Source organism: Megalops cyprinoides, chromosome 2, assembly GCF_013368585.1.
Source record: "Megalops cyprinoides isolate fMegCyp1 chromosome 2, fMegCyp1.pri, whole genome shotgun sequence".
Taxonomy (NCBI): domain Eukaryota; kingdom Metazoa; phylum Chordata; class Actinopteri; order Elopiformes; family Megalopidae; genus Megalops; species Megalops cyprinoides.
Genome location: NC_050584.1, coordinates 61,791,133 through 61,814,887, shown reverse-complemented (window position 1 = coordinate 61,814,887; position 23,755 = coordinate 61,791,133). Strand labels below are relative to the sequence as shown.

Sequence of the window (23,755 nt, the reverse complement as noted above, 5' to 3'; positions counted from 1 at the left end):
ACTAAGAACTTTAATTTCTTCTTCTGACTTCTGAGACTCATATGTGCAGACATAAGAATAGCTGAGAACAGACTCAGATTCCCTGCACTCTGACTTTCCCACTGATGCGTATCTCCCAAAATATGCCATTTTATAATAAGGGAAAGTACTACTAAAATCCCTTCTTCTGGAAGCTGTACAACAGCATATGGGCCATTTCTTTATTGTGGAGCTCTGGGTGTGCATATGTTTAATAAAAACCACAAATGAACCCCTAAAAGGTCATTTTAATCAGGATCAGAGTTCCATCATAAAAGGGGCAGGGAAATGATGTGAACTCATTCTACAGAGAGGACGGTGACATTCTCTGGGTATGAGGTAGCGAGCTCATGCCCCCCTGACTGACTGTGGCACTCTGACCCAGCTTTTGTTGGGCGCGTGGCTTCGGGTCACTTTTCCCTGCATTAGCTGTTTGGATAAGGGAACAGTATGAAATCCACCGCCCCCAGCTAAACCCAGCCGGGCACCGTTACAGTGGGAGGGCTTCCCGCCCCCCCTCCGCTCTGTCCGTCCCTCTCTCACGCAGCTCCGCTCTGCTGCGACTCAGAGCACCCAGCCAGAGCTCCAGCCTTCTGCTGCCTCCTCGCTGCCCCACACACACACACACACACACACACACACACACACACACACCTTTCCTTCAGTGAGACACACGCACATGCATGTGAAGACAACACACATACAGACATGTACTTACTTATCCCTTATCACGTCACCACTGGAACATGCACGTGTGCACCACACACACACATACACATGCACACACGTACATGCACAATCAACCCCATTAACTGAAAACACTGATGGACTCGATGTCTCCAAACACACGTGTATTTATTTGTACCAGCTCTGCTGAGACACGCTGCACCCTGTCCGTGAGGAAAAATATTTACACGGCATTCTGACGTTTCTCCAGGTACAGGGGTTCATTTCAGAGCTGTGCGCCTCTGCAGGTATCTCTGCTCTGATGAGAGCACCCCTTTTGCCCTCTTTCAGAGGCTGTTCCCATACGTGCCCGCTAGGGGGCGCTGTGTCGGGCCATTAGGCTCAGGGATAAACACCCTACAACTGTCTAACATGTCTAACAGCTCCTCTCCCCTCGAAATCACTACATGACAACAGTGCTCTGACGGGATGAACGAAACGAACCTCCATGAACGGCTGAGGAAGCATTATTCCAATGTCCTTCCCCTTTAAAGGCCATCAGACACGGCACGTGGAAGCCCTTGCATGTACCGTTAAAGCTGAATCGGACATTGAGCTGACACGACCAGAGAGGGTTGAGGTGCGCAGCCTTGTCAGATTTGCCTCTGATGACATCATCCCAGCAGCACTTAAATAGCCTGTATAGCATAGTGGTAAGGAGCAGGACTTGTAACCGGAAGGTTGATGGATCGATTCCCCTGCTGGGACCCTGCTGCTATACCCTTGGGCAAGGTACTTAACCCATAGTTGCTTCAGGAAATATCCAGCTGTATAAAAGGGGTAACCTATGTAAGTTGCTCTGGATAAGAGCGTCAAATATGACAATATTGTAATGTAATGTACATGTAACAGAGCATCCCGGGTCTCACAACACAGAGACCATTTTGCATAGCCAAAACCGGTGGAGCAGAGCTGTGAGAACGTTGAACGTGCTGAAAGAGGGTGTTCTTTAGCTTTAAAAACAGAGAGAGAGAAGTGCGGCCCCGGCGTCGGGCCCTCCGGCCCTTTCTGCTGCTGCACATTTCTGGCCGGCCTCGCCTGTAACACAGCTGGGCAGCTCCAGTGGGTGGGGACCTTCCATAATGTTACTCTGTGAGGCTGGGCAGCGGCCCAGTTTGTGTCATTACCCAGCCGTTATGCAACAGGCAGAATTCCTCTACATTCCCCCACCTCCTCTATGGACAGGAGAGAGGGAGAGAAAGAGACCGCACCTTTAGCAGTAAGGTATGTATCTGAGTGCCACAGCCTGAGAGACAATGGGTGGGAAGCATCTGCCCAGTAACTGTATAAATGCAGAAAATATATGTGTGTTTCTGTATGTGTGTATGCGTGCGTGCGCATATTTTAAGGTTAATTATCATTTTGTTTGCATATTAATGTGAAAATTGTTTTGGCAATACTGTACATATGTGTGGTCACACCAGTAAAGCTTGTTTGAATTTGAGAGACAGCCATCCCCTACTAGAGCCTCTGTAGTTTGTGTTATGGGAAATGTGGTACTTACAGGTTTCCAAACATAACACTCTATTCTTGTACTTCACAGGCGCCGTAGCAGAGCTAGCCCATCTGCACAAAGAAACCCCGTCAGGATCTCAGCCGTCCCTCAAATACGTCAGACTTTGGAGGAGTCAGAGGGTGAACACCTGACCTGGGTCTACTTGTCAGTAAGCACTGAGGACATATTTAATTCAGCAGATCCTCGTTCCTCGGAGTTGTGACAGGTGAGTTTCAGACGTGCGACGGCGGGGTTTGAGCACAAGCGTTCGGAGCTGCCAAAGTGTCAGCTCGCCGGGGGTTGCCTGGATACGGCCGTCTCTGGAGGGCGAGTAGCACGAGCCGTTTCGCTTGGGCGAGCGAGCTGACACTACACTGACGGGTGAAATCTGAGAGCGTTACAGAGCCGTGTCCAACGTATGACGGGTTTCCATGAGTTCAGATCCTACAGCGCCCCCCACAGGACGGAGACTTAATGACCACCCTCCTGGTGCAGCCAAACCCAGTAGAACCATAGTTGGCTGGCGTTGAGTGAGAGGCAGGAAAAGGACAGACAGCACCCATGTCTACAGTGCCTACAGCCTGGCACATTCCACTCAACATCACAGTTCTACAGACACCCTGGTGATTGTTGTACTTGTTAAAAACACGCCCCCGGAAAACACACCGCGTTTTCCACGTTACTCCATTTTTGTCTGCATTTTTTGAAAGCCACCTGTGAATCACCTCATCGCTGAGGCGTGCCGGCATTCCCTCGGCGTACGTGAAGAACAGCAGCAGCATCACCTTCACTGGCCCATTAACCAACCGCCAGCATGCTTCTGCATTCCACCTGTGCAGTCATCAGGTGAAACAGGTGAAACACTGCCAACGTCTGTCAGGATCCTCACATGATCCTGATGGGTTACAGCTTCTGACACAAGAACATGAAACCCTGCCAACATCTGTCAGGATCCTCACATGATCCTGATGGGTTACAGCTTCTGACACAAGAACATGCAACACAAACCCCTCCTTCAGCTCCTTCAACATCATAACACCAAACTTGTAGTTGTACTCAGACGTACACTGATTGGTATCAGTTTGTACACAACGTGCACTTTCCGATTTGTAGATGAGATCATTTTCTGTGCAGCCTGATAATCAGCTAATTTAGTGGATCCGAGGCAAGCCAAGGTACCACTGCTAGGCAATCTGCTGCCTTGGCAACTAGGGAGCGTTTGTACAGCGTGAGAAGCAACACCAGGCCGTGTGCGTTTCTGCTGCGAGGAGACTGCGACGGGAGCAGCGGGGTGCGGTAGAAAAGGGTGCGGTATGTGAGGACACATCCCCAGAGCCAGAGGGAAGAGCAGGGTGCGTGGGTAACAGCTGAGAAGCACTGACTTTCAGCGCTGTTTTAAATAGGAACGTGAGAGAGGTTTCTGATGTCACAGCCAGCAGGGTGATGCAGCGCCTCCCTCTCTCTCCCTCTGAGTGAGGATCATCCGCTCCGGTTTACGGCAGTCCTCCGTGTCAGGCCCACAAAGCAGCCTCTGCGCATTCCTCCGAGCCGCTGTGGGAAAAGGTGAGTTACGAGCAGGAGGGCCACACGTGAACCCCCCACGTGCATCAGGGGCGCTCTCGTCCCCCTTGTGAGCGGAGCTGGTGAAACACCAGCCCCTGGTGGCGTGCGAGGAATTCGCGGGCACCCCCATCCCCCCCTCCCCCTCGCCCCTGCTTCTGAAAACCCACCACCCCCCAAAAGGACGACCTGAGAACCGGGGTCCGGGAAGCAAGGGGTGAGAGCGCAGCTTACAGTCCCTCTGAAGAGGAACGAATCGGACACAGCTCACAAAGGAGGTGGGCTTTTTACCGCCCCCCCGAGGCACGCGGGGAATTTGTATTGCCTGTGCTATTAGTCCCTCTGCAATCTTAATGGAACAATTCTTCAATGTGAAAACCTCCAGCAAGGAATTTCGCTTAGAAGGAAAACAAATATTTGAACAGATGTGGGGCTTTTCTTCATCTTTATTTCTCTTGTGGAAGAAAGGCAGATTCATGGACGTGATACAGAGTGTTTCATTTGGATTTCCTTAAACAATTTAGCACAAACTATCCCCCCCACCCCCCCCAACAGCAAGGAGTGGGGAAGACATGTTTCGGAATACCGCGGTTCGCTGTGTCACAAACACAAATGTAGCCAAGCTGAGGTGAGCGCGCCATCGTTGTCCAGGGCGTACAGTTTGCAGCAAGCGCCATCTGAAGAGGCACGCCCCGCAGACTGGAGGAATTTCGGTAGCAACACCCGAATCGTCAACAAGCAGCACCCCAGCCTAAACATCGTTGGACCCCCTCCTCACACCCTGGCAGCTGCTCAAATAAGCAAACAGCCGTGAAGGAGTCTTCCTATAGTACCGTGCTGTGCGCTCGGTACACACGCTCGGCGGGATGTTGCTTTGGGGGGGGGGGGGGCGTCACCTCGATCATGGAACTCGGTCACAGCTCCACATAAAGGTGTGGCTCTGGTACAGTTTGGGAGAGGGACAAGTGTCATTCAGAGAGCAAATGCCTGGGTTATGGCACGTGAAAGGGAAAGTGAAAGGTGGAGTACAGCGCAGTGATATACGCAGTTCAGTTCAGGCCTCCGGCCCACAGGGGGCACTGTGCCGAGGAATGTGCCAGGGTTGGAGGGGAAACGATCGAGGCTCCGCTGAATTCCCCTTTCCCGTAAACCACAATTCTTATCGCAGTCAGCACCACTGCCTCCCTGATCCATTAATGTTTACAATCACAAGCAGCAACCGCAGTCTGTGGATTAGACACAGCTGTGCTTTTATGAAAAGCAGCAGAGGTTATTGGATGTTTTATGAGCAGGTACTTAGTCAGCATTCCGATTACATTTACTCGCTGGGCTTTGCTGATAAAAGGAACATCCAGGGAAACTGCATCCAGGGGACAAAGCAGATAAATTGCTCAAATATGCAAGCTACATAAACCATGCTGTACAGGGTTACAGAAACAGTACAGAAAGAAATAAAGAAACTACAGCCTTCATCTGGAAGCAAGCAAAAAATGTAGCGAAATCCCCAAACAAATGCATACGAAATATGAGCCTCCCAGCATACGGATCAATAGAAGCACAGCACCAACAGGGGGACAGTGTCAACACTACACAATGATAATATGAAATCATAATAACTTATAATGAAAATGATGAACCCAAGAGCCTACAGTAAAAATCCACAGCAGCACCGTATACATTCATAAAAGTGACATTCAAACTGTGAGGACACTGCGCTCGTGCTGAAATCATCCATAGAGGATGTTGTTCTAATGCTACTCACAGACAGACGGTAAGGACACAGCGCTAACGCTGTGAACAGTCATAGAGGATGCTGTATTGACTCTACACGGACAGACGGTAAGGTCACAGCGCTAACGCTGTGAACAGTCAGAGGATGCTGTATTGACTCTACACGGACAGACGGTAAGGACACAGCGCTAACGCTGTGAACAGTCATAGAGGATGCTGTATTGACTCTACACGGACAGGCGGTAAGGACACAGCGCTAACGCTGTGAACAGTCAGAGGATGCTGTATTGACTCTACACGGACAGACGGTAAGGACATAGCGCTAACGCTGTGAACAGTCATAGAGGATGCTGTATTGACTCTACACGGACAGGCGGTAAGGACACAGCGCTAACACTGTGAACAGTCATAGAGGATGCTGTATTGACTCTACACGGACAGACGGTAAGGTCACAGCGCTAACGCTGTGAACAGTCATAGAGGATGCTGTATTGACTCTACACGGACAGACGGTAAGGTCACAGCGCTAACGCTGTGAACAGTCAGAGGATGCTGTATTGACTCTACACGGACAGACGGTAAGGTCACAGCGCTAACGCTGTGAACAGTCAGAGGATGCTGTATTGACTCTACACGGACAGACGGTAAGGTCACAGCGCTAACGCTGTGAACAGTCATAGAGGATGCTGTATTGACTCTACATGGACAGAGGGTGAGGACACAGCGCTAACGCTGCACCCAGCCAGAGTCGGGAGAGGAGGGGGAACGGGGGTGTGCTGGCAGGGCTATTTCCGCTGCTGGTAATGAAAGCCAGCGGAGGCATCCGTGCCGTCCCGTTGGGGGACTCAGAGACGTGAGAGGAATAGCACTGAGAGACAGCACAGAGATTACACATACAAACGTGCCTTCAAACACACCATTGCAAAGCCCAGTCACATCAGTCCTGCTCTCAACTGCAAGGGCCAATCATATCAGTCCCACTCTCAACTGCAAGGGCCAATCACACAGTCCCACTCTCAACCGCAAGGGCCAATCACACAGTCCCACTCTCAACTGCAAGGGCCAATCACACAGTCCCACTCTCAACTGCAAGGGCCAATCATATCAGGCCCAATCTCAACTGCAAAGGCCAATCACATCAGGCCCACTCCCAACTGCAAGGGCCAATCACATCAGGCCCACTCCCAACTGCAAGGGCCAATCACATCAGGCCCAATCTCAACTGCCAAAAGACATCATACAGAGTGCTGCATGGCCCCAAAACACGTCAGAGCCACTGTGCTAATTGTAGACATCTTTAGTTCAGCATAAATGGGAATATGATCATCTACTCAGCTTTAAAAGACAGGGCAGATACTCAATTCCCACAGCAGCAGGGGAAAGCTGAACACACATACGGCTCTGTCTTACTTGTAATTTATGCACGCTGTGCAGAGTTTATTTTTTACCATTCAGGTTGGTGTCTGATTCTTGCCCCTCTCGGAGGCGGGGAAAGGGTTACAGAGGTGTGAGGAGGCTGTGGGCTCCCGGGTGCTTCTCTCTCACTCTGCAGGCTGCAGGAGCGCATGTGAGGAACCTGAGACACACTGCTGGGAGCCTCCCTGCGCCACACAACACCTCTGTCCACTGACACTCGCTGCCGTGACCGAGCACGACGCACGCGTTACAGAACTGTGACACAAGGACACGTACGCCAGGGGAGACAGATCGGGTCACCTCGGAGAGCCAGTGCAACACGCTGACAGCAGCGTCAAACCCCTGTCCTGCCGATTAAATAAAAGGACTCTGATTGGTCAGGGCTGATCAGGGTGCTTTGCTCCTGCGGTGTTCTCCAGTACATAGCAACGACCATGGCCCATAACACACACACACACACACACACACACACACACACACACACACACACACACACGCACACACACATACACACACATACACACACAAACACAAACACACACATACACATACATACACATACATACACACACACACATACATACATACACACACACACACACACACACATACACACACACACACACACAAAGGTATGGCCTGGACGCAGAATATCACAGGACCGTGAAAATTCTGGATTCTTACCTCTGTTCCCATTGTCTTCATCCTGGAAGCAGAAAAGAGGAAAAACAATAAGACACTAAGATAAGGCTCTGAGCAGAGGCAGGCAGGAAATGACATTTAAAGCACATGGAAACAATACGGAACAACGCCGGGCACCAGAAGGTTGCCGTTTCGACTCCCACGTCAGCCCGCTGTGCCCGTGAGCAAGGCACTGACCCCAGTGGCTTCAGTAAAAACCCAGCTGTGGAAATATTTGACATGTACAAACGCAATCCATCTGCTATTCAAGCAAACAACCGTGATGAATGAGACCAGCACTGACTGTCCTGAATGCTGTGTAAAACTCACACCCAGGATCTTAAACTCAGGGAATTTAATAATCGTTTCCAAGTAACCGTGAAACCATATGCGGCCTAATCTGATCGCACAGAGCCACACACGTTTGCTACAGACCTCCCTGAGCTCCAGAGAGCGCGCACGGTGAACGGCTGCCAACGTGCAACGGCCCCTAGCTTCACTACACCCAAAACACACGGTCCGCAGTGCAAGGATTGCACAGTGGTGTACTGGTAAGGAGCAGGGCTCTTAACTCAAAGGCTGCGGGTTCAATTCCCAGGTGGGCCACTGCTGTTGTATCTCCAGGCAAGGTACTTAACCCCTACTACCTCAGTAAATAAAACCCATTATAAATGGATATCATATATAAACTGTAAGTTATAAAACGCTCCGGATGAGAGTGTCTGCTAAACACTAATGCAATGTCTGTGAATGTGTGCCTAATGTGGAACGCTTCTGAATTGGGGGGTGGAGTCAACACAGGGATGAGGGTAAGGACCCTTGAAAAGTTAGCCTTTACCTTTAAATTCATGTTCACCAAACAGCAGCTTCACCTTTAAAACAGCACCGTTAGCAACAGGCAACACACTAGGAAACCAACACCTGACAGCCAATGACATCACCTAGTGCTGAATACCCCATACCCAGCCGCAGACAATACTATCAGGTATCACAATGCTGTCACTCACCCATTCGAACACATGGTTATCGGTCTAACCATAGCTGTCATAAAAAAGTGGGTTGATGATGCCAAAGCAGAGATGACATTACAGTATCAGCATTACAGTGTTACAACGGGTGGCCAGTGTACCCTGACTGTGCCAGAATTTCAGGGTGATTGTCAAGGGTCCAGAGTCAAAATGTTTTTCTTTTTTCATACTAGATTCATTCATTATATTATTTGTTACCCATCCATTTGGGGAGGGGGGGGGGGGGGGGGGGGGGTGTTGGAACAGCTATTTTGCCAAACATGCACTGGAGTTCCACTCTTTTCACTGGATGACAGGGACAGTCTGAACTCTCCTTCCGGAAGAGCACCCTCATGTTTGAAAGCACTCTGACAGCATGTTAAGTGTTTCAGAGGACTCAGTGGCAGCATTTTTAATAACAGCTCTAATCTAGTTCCTAATGAGAGTGATTTTGTTTCTGCCACACACATGGGGTAGCAGTGGGGTGTTGTGGTGAGGAGCAGGGATCGTGACCAAAAGGTTGCTGCTTCGATTTCCTGCTGGGACACTGCTGCTGTACACAAGGTATTTAACCCACAATCTCCTCAGTAAATATCCAGCTGTATAAATGGATAAAATCATACCCTATGTAATGAAAATAATGTTATGCAATGTATTGAAGCTCAGCAGTGCCACAGGTTGGCCAGCCCTGTATTCGGCTGTGATGTAAAGTGACTTTACGGGAGTGGATCTGAAGTGCAAACACAGCCCGAACGCCCCACTCCTGTGTAGTACTATAATCCCAAGCCTTGGTAAAAACAGGCAGCCACGCGTTCTTATTCAGGGCCTCACGAGTGCTGGAAAGCAGCCAAAAACTCAGGTTTTAAAGCAGACCCATAAAGCCAAGGTTTGGCCACCTCTCCTGTTCTGGAGTAAATCTGAGGCGGGAGAATTGCGCAACTCTGCCACTGCCCATCAGAGCGAGGCCCCTCTTACCTCTGCTCCCCCTGATGAGCTAACTCAATTCGGTGCCCTTTCAACGATGCCGTCCATGGCCCAGTCGGGCCGAAATCCCTGCCATCCAGTGAAAAGAAATCGTGCCCGTGACCCCGACGTGGTAGCGATTACGGAAACTCCCTGCAAAGCCCAGCGCTCTACCTGCATGGTTATTGTGAAGGTAATATACGACGGGCCGAGAGTACGGGTCCCTCAAAGGCCGTTTGTCACGTCGACCGGCACGCGGCTCCACTGGGGAAAAGCCCTTATGAAATCACCAGGCTGGAATATTTCACAGTGACAGCGGTACCGCAGAGAGCGGCTCGGGGACCTGCCCGAGACTGTGTGTGCCAGAACGACCGTGTTTAGAGAACTTGCAGAACTTTCTCTCCTCAGACAATATATGCACAGAATCAACAAAGGAATGGCAAGGCTTTCTGCCACCAAAGTGAGCTGTTGCACTGCCTGCTTCCAGCACTCTGCATGTGTCAAACTGAAGCGGCCCATCAGCCAGTCAGTCACAGCACTACACCACTGCATTTTATTATCTGCAATGATCAGTTTAAAGAGACCGCAGAGAACACTTTTCCTCCCGAGTCGCTCAGTCACCCCCCATTTTACACTCCTTCCTCTATTGGCTGTGCGCTCGCAGGTTCTTCAGCTTCTTCTGGAAAACGCCCTCACAGTTATGAGAAAGGGCTACAGCTAAGAGTACAGGATAACCTCTCTGCTGTCCCGGTACACACTCATTCCCCCCTGCCTGGCAGAGAAACTCAAGGTGAGCTCCACATGAGATTCTGATGAGCATTAGGCTAGCATCAGGTGAAGTCTACGTAAGCACCAGGATACTTCTAGGTAAGTTTCAGGCTAGCACAAGGTACACAAGTCTACGTAAGCAGCGGGTTACCTCTAGGTAGACTTTCGACTAGCACCAGGTTAGGTCTAGGTGAGGTTTAGGCTAGCATCAGGTTAGCTCTCTAAACACCGGGTTAGCTCCAGGTATGTTTTCAGCTAGTATCAAGTTAGCTCTTGGACAGCTTCAGGCTAACACCTGGTTAGCTCTAGATGAGCTTTAGGCTAGCAGCAGGTTAGTTGTAGGTGAGCTTCAGGCTAGCAGCAGGTTAGCTGTAGGTGCGTTTTAGGCTAGCAGCAGGTTAGCAGTAGGTGAGTTTTAGGCTAGCAGCAGGTTAGCTGTAGGTGAGTCTTTAGGCTAGCAGCAGGTTAGCTGTAGGTGAGTTTTAGGCTAGCAGCAGGTTAGCTGTAGGTGAGCTTCAGGCTAGCAGCAGGTTAGCTGTAGGTGAGCTTCAGGCTAGCAGCAGGTTAGCTGTAGGTGAGCTTCAGGCTAGCGGCAGGTTAGCTGTAGGTGAGCTTCAGGCTAGCAGCAGGTTAGTTGTAGGTGAGCTTCAGGCTAGCAGCAGGTTAGCTACAGGTGAGCTTTAGGCTAGCAGTAGGTTAGCGCTGCCCTCACCTTGAGCGAGGAGTGGACGGCGCTCTCCGGCGGGTAGACGATGAAGTGGCGCAGCGTGAAGCCGAAGCCCTGCGAGGTGCGGCGCAGGCGGAGCGTCTTCGGGCCGGGCCAGGAGAAGGGCTCCTCCTCCCCGGGGGACGTCCCCTCGCTCTGCTCCCTGCCATTCTTCCGCTTGGCCTGCGAGAGACGGGGAGAGACTGCGTTTCACACCGTGCTACCGAGGAAACACGGCTCATTACCTTACATTACATTATATTACAGGCATTTAGCAGACGCTTTTATGCAGAGCGACTTACATCAGTTACAGGTTTTTACAATGTTATCCATTTATACAGCTGGATATTTACTGCGGGTTAAGTACCTGTGGCAACTGTGGGTTAAGTACCTTCCCCAAGGGTACAACAGCAGTGCCCCAGCGGGGAACTTGAACCAGCAACCTATCGTTTGCGAGTCCTGCACCTTAACCACTATGCCACACTGCCGCCCACGGCTCCCACACAGGTGAGAATAAAGCACGTTTTAACCTCTGATTACTGGTAGCACTTCTTGGAAGTAAACAAAGGATACCCCAGGACTTCTGTCACATGTGTCTGAGTGCAAGTTTTCAGACAAAGCGAGCTGGGAAAAAATAAAAGTAAAAAAGAAAAAACCACCAAACACTAACGCCACAATCATGTCTTTCTGAGGCTAGGTGTGTGTTGTTCCTGTCAGCCACTGAAATCTGTTCAGAGAAACGGTCTGTTTTTACAAATCCACCGGGATTACGGCAGTGAAATACAGATTATCTCGTTACTGTGTTTATTTCCAAAGCAAACTTTAATATGCGATTTACTGTGCTGCTCCACTGAAACCTTGTGGCAACAGTAACCGTGTACAAAACACTGACTCAGACCTGCCTACTGTCTGAGTTCCCCCTTCCACACCCAGGTCATACATACATACATACATACACACACACACACACACACACACACACACACACATTTACATCTACGCAGTGCACATCTGTTCATATACACACACATACACATTTACATCTACGCAATGCACATCTGTTCATACACACACACACACACACACACACACACACACACACACACACCTATATACATGCAAGCAGACGAACACACTATATATGCACCACACTTCTATAAATATATACATCTACACACACACACACAACTATATATGCATCATACATCTATTCTCACACAGACACACATACACAGCTATAAATACACACACGTGGTGACCCATACTCCCTGGACAGGGCACATGCTCGGCGCACTCCGCTGAGGGCAGCCTCTGACCTCCTCATGGCAGGCATTCCTAAATGAAAAGTGCCACTTCACTGCACTGCGCCCATTCCTCCTGCTCCACTACAACACCCCAGCCCCATCCCTCCCCACCCCTGGGGCCTACACAGCCCCCCAAACTGCGGGTCTCCAGTTCCCCGGCACCGCGTCGGCTGACTGCCCTTTTCCACAGGATACGAGCGCCTTTGGAGCCTTACACACACACACACACACACACACACACACACACACACACACACACACACACACACACCCTCCCGTTTTAAATGTAACGTCTTCCAGCTGATCCGAGCCTAGCTCTGTTTGGTCCCGTTCCCCGGCAGCTGTGAGGGGTCTCTGGAGAGAGGGCTGGGTTTTATACAGACTGGATGCTGATGAGATCAGTCTGAGCTGGGAGCCCGTTAGAGAGGGGGAAACACTGACTCAAAAGAACCAGAGTGGACCGGGCCCAGAGCAAGCCCATTAACAAAGGGGGAAACACCGGAGTGGACCGGGCCCAGAGCAAGCCTGTTAACAACGGGGGAAACACTGGAGTGGACCGGGCCCAGAGCGAGCCCGTTAACAACGGGGGAAACACCGGAGTGGACCGGGCCCAGAGCGAGCCCGTTAAAGGGGGAAACACCGGAGTGGACCGGGCCCAGAGCAAGCCCGTTAACAACGGGGGAAACACCGGAGTGGACCGGGCCCAGAGCAAGCCCATTAACAACGGGGGAAACACCGGAGTGGACCGGGCCCAGAGCAAGCCCGTTAACAACGGGGGAAACACCGGACTGGACCGGGCCCAGAGCAAGCCCGTTAACAACGGGGGAAACACCGGAGTGGACCGGGCCCAGAGCAAGCCCATTAACAAAGGGAGAAACACCGGAGTGGACCGGGCCCAGAGCGAGCCCGTTAACAACGGGGGAAACACTGGAGTGGACCGGGCCCAGAGCAAGCCCATTAACAACGGGGGAAACACCAGAGTGGACCGGGCCCAGAGAGAGCCCGTTAACAACGGGGGAAACACCGGAGTGGACCGGGCCCAGAGCGAGCCTGTTAACAAAGGGGGAAACACCGAAGCGGACCGGGACCAGCCCAACCCCAGCCCGGTGGAACCGCTCAGGGTGACCATGTCAAGACTCTCCCCCACATACGCCTCTCCCCTTCTACCCCTCAGTTTTGTTTCGGTGAAGGGGCTTCCTACTGTCCTGTAACAGCCCCCCCCCCCCCACCACCACCCTCCCCCCTTTGCTGCTTTAGACTTTCATGGTGTGTTACGCAACCGAAGCCACTCAGACCATCGCGCACCCCCCCTCCCCCGTCCCCCCCACCCGGGACCCACCGCGAGCCGTCTCCGCTTCTATATTTAAAGCACTGAATTATAGAGCAGGAACAGGCCCAGCTTGTGCCATCCCGCTCAATGCCGCCATTGTGCGAGTCCTTCTTCCTCTCTCTGCGGGGGAACGCCGCTCGCTCTGAGAGAGAGATGCCCGACACGGTGCCAGAGACACGCATCCTGGCGTCCTCCTGCGGCCGCGCTCAAAGCTGCCAACTGCTGACACCAGGCGTGAGAGAGAGGAATTTCCTGAGCACAGAGAGAGACGGTGCAGTGTCTTTGCCGCTCAGCGGGATCGGTATGCGGTGCCTGCATCCGGAGGACTACGTTTAGAGAGCCAGATGTGTGTGTGCGTGTGTGTGTGTGTGTGCGCGTGTGTATTTATAGAGTGACTCTCCCACGCTGCGCACCAGCACACCACCTGGCCTGCCGCTCCTTCCTCTGAGCCCTCGGCTCATCAGCCCCGCCATCAGAGACAGGCAGAGCCGACCACGCTGCCCAGGGAATGTGTGTGTGTGAGGGAGATAAAGTGTGTGTGTGCGTGTGTGTGTGTGTGAGAACGAGAGAGGGAGAGAGTGTGTATAGATGTGTGTGTTAGGGAGAGAGTGTGTACAGTCTGTGTGTGTGTGTGTGTGTGTGTGAGTGTGAGTGTGAGAGAGAGAGAAAAAGAGAAAAGAATAAGAGAAGGACAGTTTATACAGACGTGTGTCCCAAAGAGAGAGACAGGGAGAAGGCGTATATAAATGTGCTACGTTTATATATATCCCACAGTAGCGTTTACCTGCTAAGTGCACCGGCCGTCCCTGCTGGCTGCTAAAAGCTCTGTGTGACTCACTGGCTCCTTCCCTGGCAGCACTGACCCACAGCTTCCTCCCAGGAAAGCCGCTCGCTGCCACTATAAACCCATCCCTTTCACCCCTGACTCACTACAACAGGAAAATATGGGCTGGCTGCTCACATCCAAACACTCGACGCTCGCCGATAAAGAAGTCCGGCACAGCTCTCCACCAGCTCTCACACAGTATCCCAAACACTACCATTAAAGATCCAGTTCAACAGCACAACTGTTCTCCGGTGAGCGCAAATGAAGCGAATTACACAGACATCTACAGAAAAACACTCAGCTACATGAGGGAAGTGAGGTGTCGATGGAGTTTCTACATTTCTCGGTTTGGTTTTGCCAGTAGAGACCCCGTTTGAGTTCAGAATGCTAAGCCATGTGGATACAACCTGCGACAGACAGCGGAAAGATCCGGAGCAGCACCAGCAGCTCTGTGAAGCGCAGAAACACTCCGGGGATGGCGGTATCCCCTCCGCAGGGTCACGGCTCTCCGGGGTAACATCCTGCAAATCCCGCGCGCTCTCACAGATCCCACACGCTCCACTCTGCGCTCCGACACACCGCTCTACAGCGCCAGAAAAACACTCCAGGTTTTCGCGAAAGCGGGCGAGAGGAGTGCCTCACCCCCCAGCAGAAGCCATCCCGGCAGTTGAGCCCCAGCTCCACATCGCCCCAGCCCGCTCGGGACAGCAGCTTCAGCCACAGGCAGTAGGGCTCGGCCAGGCGGGTGTCGGTCCCCGCGGGGAGGTGCGGCCAGGGCCTGGCCCCGGCGTCCGTCTCCACCAGGTCGGGCTCGGCGGCCTCAGGGCCCCTCAGGACCGCTGTGCTCCGGCTGGCCAGCATGGGCTCATAGCGTGTCCAGCGGGCGGGACCCCGCGGTGGTGTGGGAGTGCGGAGAGGCGTCGGGCTGCGTGCTGTGCTCCTCCGCTGCTCTCCCTCGCTCTGAATCTCTCCCTCTCCCTCCCTCCCACTCTCTCTGTCCTTCGCTCTGACTCTCTCCCTCTCCCTCCCTCCCACTCTCTCTGTCCCTCGCTCTGACTCTCTCCCTTTCCCTCTCCCTCCCTCCTACTCTCTGTCCCTCACACTGACTTTCTCTCTCCCTCTCCCTCCCAGTCTCTCTCTCCCTCTCCCTCGCTCTGACTTTCTCTCTCCCTCTCTCTCTCCCTCTCCCTTGGTCTGACTTTCTCTCCCTCCCTCCCTCTCTCTCCCACTCTTTCTTTCCCTCACTCTGACTTTCTCTCCCTCTCTCCTTCCCACCCTCTTGACTGACACTCTTCTCCTCTCTCCCTCACTCGTTCTGAGTTTCTCTCTTGCCTCAATCTGACACTCTCTCTCTCCGTCCCTTGCTCTGAGTCTCTCTCTCTCCCCCCCTCTCCCCTTCTTCTCTCGCTCCCTCTCTTAGAGTGGGCAGCCCACGCTGCTATGGCTTTCTAACGCTGCCCACAAAACACATGCTGTTTCCACTGGCTGAGCAGTAAGTCTGTATTACTGCACTCTCTCTCTCTCACGCACACACACACACACACACACACACACACACACACACGTGCTCGCGCACATCTGGACACGATGGAGAGGGACCGAGGCTTCCTTTGCTCACTCCCAGCTGCAGCAGCTGCTGTGGGCGGATCAGAGGAGACCCCCTCCCACCGCGGCCCCCGGCCTCGCCCCCCTGCCCCTCTCTCCGCACCTCCCCCCCACGCGGGGTTAAGCCTAGGCAAAATTCCACAGGCTGCACATTCTAGCACCAGGGGGACAAAGGCAGCAGGGCCCTGCTATCTGGTTTATGGACGGGAGCAGTTCGGAATGCTCGGCCTCCGGACGCCGGCGGGGCAGATACAGCCCCCCTCTGCCCCTCTGCGGCTATTTTAACGGGGCTCCTAAAAGGCCCTCTCCCATTACACCAGCGAGCCCTCTGACCGCATACCCCACTCCCCCTCTCTCTCCCCTGTATTATGCAAGACGTTAGTGTGACGTAATGAGAACGCAGCCTCAACAGCTGATAGTAAACATGCCCACAGAGGCACCGGACGGACGCTTGCTTATCTTAAGTGCTGCTTGGTCAGTCCCTGCCCACCCACCTCACAGGCATGCAGTCAGAAAGAGGAGAGACACACCGATACCCACCAGCTGCAGGGGTGTGAAGCAGCATTGTGCCGGAACATCACCGGAAGCAGCTCTTTGACACAACTGCTTATGAAGGTTTCCCATCTCTTATTCTCCCTTCATTCGACTGGGGAAGGAGGGAGGGGATAACTTGTGGGAACCCCCGAGCGTAGCGCTCAGGGTCTGCAAACCAAACTGAGCTGCTAGGCAGTGAATCTGTGATCCAGACCGGACTGATATCTATGGTGGAGGAAAGCCATCTTTCAAACCGTTCCCCACTAAACAATAAAACAAAATGAAAAAAGTAATCTAATGGTTTAACACACTCATCATCTCTACCAGCTAGCTTGTACCTTGCATGGCCAAGCACTGAAACCTGGTCATGCAGTGTATGTAATACTGTTGACTCCTTATGGTTTTTTGCTTGTGCTGTACTTGTTCCTCACTTGTAAGTCGCTTTGGATAAAAGCGTCTGCCAGATGAATAAATGTAAATGAAAAATCTGTCACTGTCACTAAGCCACACTGACTGCCCAGGCACCCTGTGACCGGGACACGTGGCTGTCTTCCTGGAGAGTGACGGCTCAGGGGTGCTCCTTAAAAAGCAGGAGGTCAGCATGACCTCTCTGCCGAATCTCTGACAAACCTCTGACCTCTGACCCTTCCTGGCCCAGACCTCTCGCGTCCCCTCTGCGAGAATCCAAAACGCGCAAGGCAGCCAAATTTTCTGTTCAAGCCCGCTGTACCAATTCCACAACCGCCAGCTCAATTCTTGCCTGCCGCCAACGTTAGAGACTTAACACAGAACAGGTGGCAAAAGCAGCACATTGTAAATGCGTATGAAAACATCCAGAGTATTTAAGCTGTGGGCAGTGCTGCTCCTGAGCAAGGATAGCTGCCCCCACACCTCTGTAACGATTTCATGCCTCCGATTCATAACAGAAGCAGCACAAACTGCTACCTGGTGTGGTTTTATCGACCTCTGGCTCACAGACGCCTTCCTTTTCCCCCTCAAACCTAAATCCCATTCAGCTCGAAAGCAGAGACACCGGCATGGCTGAGCAGGAACGAGGTTCATCAAATCAATTTCAAAGGGCGTAAACCTGTTTTCCGCTTGGAAAGCAAAAGATCACGCTAGCCGCGATAGCTTTGGGCGAAACCGATACGACGGACGTCGGTTTTAAAACGTGTGCCCTCTGTCTTTCAAACGTGTACAGAAAGAGTAAAACCACGGGCGCTCCTTTGGCAGCAAGCGCAAGTGCAATACCGTGCCTGCAGAAAATGTGCTGTTGCTATGGAAACGAACCATCCCACGGTCCACTTACCGGCTCCGCTAGGAGACAAACAAGCAGAGAAGCCTGGTTAAGCAGAGAAGCCTGGTTAAGCTACAGATTCACCGATAGTGAACATCTCACCTTTGATCCCATGGAGGAAGTCTGAGGACAGCCGGGTTTCACTGCACTGATGTTACTCCCTGGACCTCCGAGTCAGAACCACATCTTTTAGTCTTTATGCAGGATCTCAGCATCCTCCGCATTGACGGCTTCCAATAAATCTGAGTTTTGGTTTCAGTTTTGATTTCTCATCAGCTGTTTTAAGTGAATACTGCAACATGTAGGCACAACATGTGAAAGAAGCCGATGCTTTTATTCTTTCTCGGCACCTTTAAATGTCACACCTGGTGAATCAGGCTAAGCACTGGGCAGTATGCACAGCCTGTGCACACAGGCTACCTGTTTACAGGAGACTGTACAGACCAGGAGGGGCTTCCAGTGTGTCTGTTCACCATGTGTCTAATGCGGCACAGAGAGAGGAACAGAGACAGAGGAAGACAGAGGGAGACAGAGAGGAAGGGAGACTGTGAGACAGATGGAGAGAGAGGGAGACGCCAGCTTTCTCCCCAGGCAGGTAGGGGGCACTCAGCCCCTCAGAGTCAGGCTCCACCCTTGCCAGCTCTCAGCACTGTCTGCACCAGCACCTTCTCAGCAACTGTGTGGGCCACCCACCGCACACCACCCTTTTTAACTCCTTTCAAAGTCACCCTGGACAGGAGAGGCCTTTTTACAAAGCGCCAGACTGAAGACAGTCCGAGGATTCACAGGATGGTAAACCTCCACTGAGTTACAGGACCATCACACGACTGAAGCATTCACACTCATACACGTGGCAGTAATACCCAAAGCCTGTCAGTGCAGTCCTCTGGGCTGAATAATCTAAGCATCAGCTGAGACTTTCTGAAATAGTACTAGTAGGCAAATATTAAAGTTTGCCATCTGGTGGAGGCAATGGCACATCCTGACAATCACATCCTGAAGTTCAGGGGCGGGGCTTTGGCCCAAAGCCCCTCCCGCAGTAGTTTGGACTCATAAGGGTGAAAGACACACCAAGATCGTCCCCATCCTGCACCATGTGGTACAGCCCTGCTGGGCAAGTACAGCAAACAGGAGCAAACCAAGTCAGGAGGGAGGGGGTGCTACGGCGGTGATCACCCTGTATGGGATAAGTAGGAACACGGGGAATGCAGGACAATCAGGAATAACCAGTGGTAGAAGAAGAAAACTAAAAAGCATGGCAGACAGCCTCATCCTACTGCGTCAGAGCCAGGCACCCAGAGAGCTGAATCTCTCTCTCTGTGTTAGTGGGAGAAATGCAGAAGTGACCCGCAGGGATGACAGAGGTGTGGGAATTTTACGAGGTGTCTGAGGAAAGGGAGAGGTCCCAGTGGGGTCTCAGCTGTGGCGTCACGCCGCGTAACCTGCCCTTTGGAAGCACCCTAAGATGGAGTCCCGAGCGCTGCGCACGACTGTGTGAAATTCAGTCAGTTGGCGAAACGGGTTCTCTCTCCTGCCCGCGACATAGTTCTGCCCCGCGCCGTGCGGGACGGAATATTCCGCACGTACCCGCCGACCGAGACCGCCCTCATGCCCCACCGCACCGCCACACAGAGTCACGGAGTCACAGTCACGCCAAACACAGTTTTCAGGATGTGAGGGGGGGGTTAAAAACAGGGCTGTCGGATTTCACTGACACACAAGGCCGTTTCAGCCCCACCCGTTTCTCGGCTGGTTAAACTCGGCCTGTTCTGAAACAGTGGGAGGGACATGGGCAGCGGGCAGCAGCGTGGCACAGTGGTAAGGAGCAGCGCTCACAACCAAGAGGTTACTGGTTCAATTCCCGCTGGAGCACTGCTGCTGTTGTACCTTTGGGCAAGGAACCACGCCTACAATTGCCTCCCTAAATATCCAGCTGTATAAATGGATAAAACTGAAACCGAAGCAAGTCACTCTGAATAAATGAGAATAATGTAATGCAATCATGGTGGAGTGAGATTGGCGTCGCCCAATTGGGGGGAGACCTGGGGACAGCCTGCGCACTCCTTTATACTCCAGCTGGACCAAACCCGACAGCCTCACAGACTAAAACACCTGGAGCTGATGTCCTGAGAGCTCATCTACAGTGACTCACTGGAGAAACAAAGCCGCTGCTGGAAGCAGGCCTATGTTTGTGTTGATTAAAAGAAAATCACAGAGGCATTTCTCAATTTATTTCTGCCAAATTTTCAGATTAACTGAGATTAAGTAGTTGTTCGAAGAATAAACTGCTTTAGAGCCTGGAACAATTAACCGAAGCAATCTTGAAGCTTAAATGAGAAGGGCACCTGAAAGGGGTTTAGGAGGCTACTATTATCAGAAGTGCTATGTTTATTTTTATCATCTGATTACAAAACGAACCAAAACATTTCTCATATCCAGGAATTCCAGCTAATAAGCTTCGGGGCCTGTCAAACTGAGGTCGGTATTGAAACACCACCACAATCATGTCTAACAGGTTAAGAGCAGATTTAATGAAAACCAGTGTACATACAGGGTCCACAGCACCTGGTGAGAGAAACACTGATTAAAGTTCAAGGCAGTCAACCCTCTCACAACCAGTGAAGCAGTAGTTCACAAATCTAAGGCGCTGACAAAGCGGACATCCTTCCCGGTAGCTCTTGCACTATGAGTCCTGCAGCAGCCTGCCATTAAGGGCTCAGTGAAGCTGACACTGACAGCAGTCCATCGGAGAGTCAGAGATTTTCCTGATAGGTTGATGCTGCCCAGGAGGATCACTTCATGGGGGCAAGGGGTGGGGCTACACCCAAAGCCCCACCCACAGCAGCTTAGACTCGAGAGGGTGAGAGCAGACAGGGAGATCCCAGTGTGTCTGGAAGCTGGGTCCCGCTCAGGACCTGAAGCTGTGCACTCCTCGGGTCCCTAAAAGCTGCAGGCACACCTACCCCCGAGCCTCTCCGTGAGGCTCTCCCACCCCAATCCAGACTCTCTGCCTGAGATTCTAAACATGAAGGGCAGAGCTCTGAGCACACTACGTGACTCCTGCTACACACATACATTAATTACAGAATTACAAAGGCACGGTGCCTAACCAAAGGACAGAGTCCTGGTCTGAAGCAGGAGGGTCATTCCATCACATTACATTATTCCCATTCAGCAGACGCTCTCATCCAGAGCCAAATACATAGGTTACAATTTTGTCCATTTATACCGCTGCATATTTCACTAAGGCAACTGCAGGTGAAATACTTTGCCCAAGGGTACAGCAGCACTGCCCTAGTGGCGACTCAAACCAGCAACCTTTCAGTTATAAGCCCTGCTCCTTACCCACTACGCCACACTGCTGCCCACTGCTGCCACTGCTCTGTGTGACTGAATAATAAAAATATATATATATATATATTGTTCAGTCTCAACTGCAGTAATTAATGTGAGGTTCAGAGGGAAGGGGGGCGGGTTAGATTAAACATCACTCGGGCGGTTTTTAAGACTCCTGGCGGTGTCAATTTGATCTCGACACGACGCATCTGGGCTCCGATACGTAAGGCGCGCAGGAACAAAGGGCATTAATGAGGTCCGGGAACGGCCGGCCCGCCGGCACTCCCCGCGGGGCCCCAGGGGGCCAGCGCAGACGGGCCCCTGACCTCAGATCAGCCGATAGTGTGAAATTAAGGTGAAGCGCCGATAAGGCCTCGGGGAGAGGGGAGCCCCCACGGCACATTCACGGCCGGGGGCGAGAATCCCCTTTAACAGAGACACAATGAGCGCCATATTACACATTTAATCACCATCACCATCATAAACATTAGGCTTGGATACTTCTGCCAGACCTGCTTGTCATTCACTCCCTAATTAACACAAAGAACTGCTGCTGCCTCACTTAAGATTGCAAAGACGCAACTGCAAGCTGGGACTCTCAGAGATTTAAATAAATAAAAAAAAAGAAGATACACAAATCGGCGGTGCTTTCCGTCATGAGGGGACCATGCCATGTCAACATGGAGAAGGGCTTTGTTTTGTTTGTGTTTTTTTTAATGCCAACAAGCAATTGGATAATGGGTCACAGTCCATTATGGGTAATTTCTTCCAGAGGATCTCTCCGCGTTCGTGTAAACAGATGAGTCTCTGTTTGCTTGGTGTATTTAAAAGGAAAGGCACGTATGGAAAACAAGCAATAAAAATCCTCGCAGCCGAGTCATCGGTGAGAAAAAAAAGAGGCTGTTTTCACGTTATGGGAAGTCATGCAGTCGTCTCTGAGGAATCTGCCAGCTGAGCTTTATTAAGTGTAGCTCTGTTCGCTTCTGCAAGGAAACAACTACACCCCTATCCACTGACGGCAGCAAGGCTGGGAGCCTGTCATCTCAGTCATGAGCGCTTTAAAACCAATACCATGTGCATTATGAACATTTTGTGGGCGATAACTACAGACATATATGCAGCCTCTGCAGCCTCTATTAGCACAAACAATTTCTCTTAAAAACATTATCTTCAGCATAAGCAGACACATTTTATTCTACATTTCTACTGGCATTTCAGGGACCAAGAATTATAGTATCATGCAGTGCCATTTTGGTCAAAAATGAATGAACAGAAGAGCATTTTGTGTTAGGCCTACATGCATTTGCTGCACAGTAGCTTACACACGTGAAATCACTGTTGAAATCAAGTTCAAATTTAGATGCAAAACAGTGCAAATTCTAATGCTTCAGATCTCAAAACTACGCTACATATACAATATGCAACTCGAAGCCTGCACGTCTACACTGTGGAATTAAAGAGGACATAAAAACAGCTATGACACCACACAAGAATTCAGACGAGGCTTCGGGCTCTTGGAGAAGGGGACTTTCCCCAGTGTCCGATTCCGGAGAGAGAATTCGGAGGTTCCCGTTTGAGGGGATGCGGTCGGTGCCATCACGGAGCGTGCTCGGTAGAGCCGCGAGAGTCCGTCAGTCCCGGGAGTCCCCGATGGACTCCCCGATGGACTCCCCCTCTTTGTGTCTCCCCGACACCCTGGAACAACCTCTGCTGCCACTCAATCCGCACAGCAGCTGCGATCCCCCACAAAAAGGGGAAAAATGACAATGTGTTTCTCACGGCACTGAGGCCTCTTTCAAACAGGCAGGTGGCTAAATAACAAAACACCACACCACAGATCAATATTCAAACCACGAAATTCAAATTCAAATTCAAATTCAGAGGTAGTTACTGAAGCTTGCTTGACTTAACTGGTGGTTTTTCTGTGATGTTGCACACATAGATGGACTGCATGTTAGCCAGGTCTGACACCGGTGTTCATTTAACTTGAATGCTAACTTGTGCTGGACGAAGCTCTGGATAAGAGCATCTGCTAAATTAATATAATGTCATGTGCAAGAGGCAGCAGCGCGATGTATCGGTAACGAGCAGGGTCCGTAACTGAAAGGTTGCTAGTTTGATTCCCCACTGGGACACTACTATGGTACCCTTGGGCAAGGTACTTAACCCACAATCGCCTAAGTCAACATCCATCTGTATAAATGGATAAAATCATAACTTATGTAGGTCGTTCTGGATAAGAACATCTGCTACATGACAATAATGTAACAATGTAAAAGACGTTCGCAGAGGCTTCGTGGGGAAAAAGATAAAACTGTGGCTGTATCATAGGGAATTCCTCTGGTGGCTGACCAACCCCAAGGCGTACCCCACACCACAGGGGTTCAGCTCAGACCTTTCAAATGGTACCGCCATCCGAACCTGCAGGTCCAACCACAGAGACAGCAGGGAG

The 23,755-nt window shown here is 51.5% G+C and overlaps 1 protein-coding gene across 1 annotated transcript in view; it reads right to left on the bottom strand.

The window, feature by feature from the left end:
• The window catches only part of LOC118769725 (rho GTPase-activating protein 21-like), an 85,007-nt gene that overhangs the window by 41,464 nt on the left and 19,788 nt on the right, over positions 1-23,755 (bottom strand). The window contains 2 exon segments of the mRNA XM_036517013.1: positions 7,631-7,652; positions 11,078-11,254. Of these exon segments, the coding sequence (XP_036372906.1) occupies positions 7,631-7,652; positions 11,078-11,254 (199 nt within the window).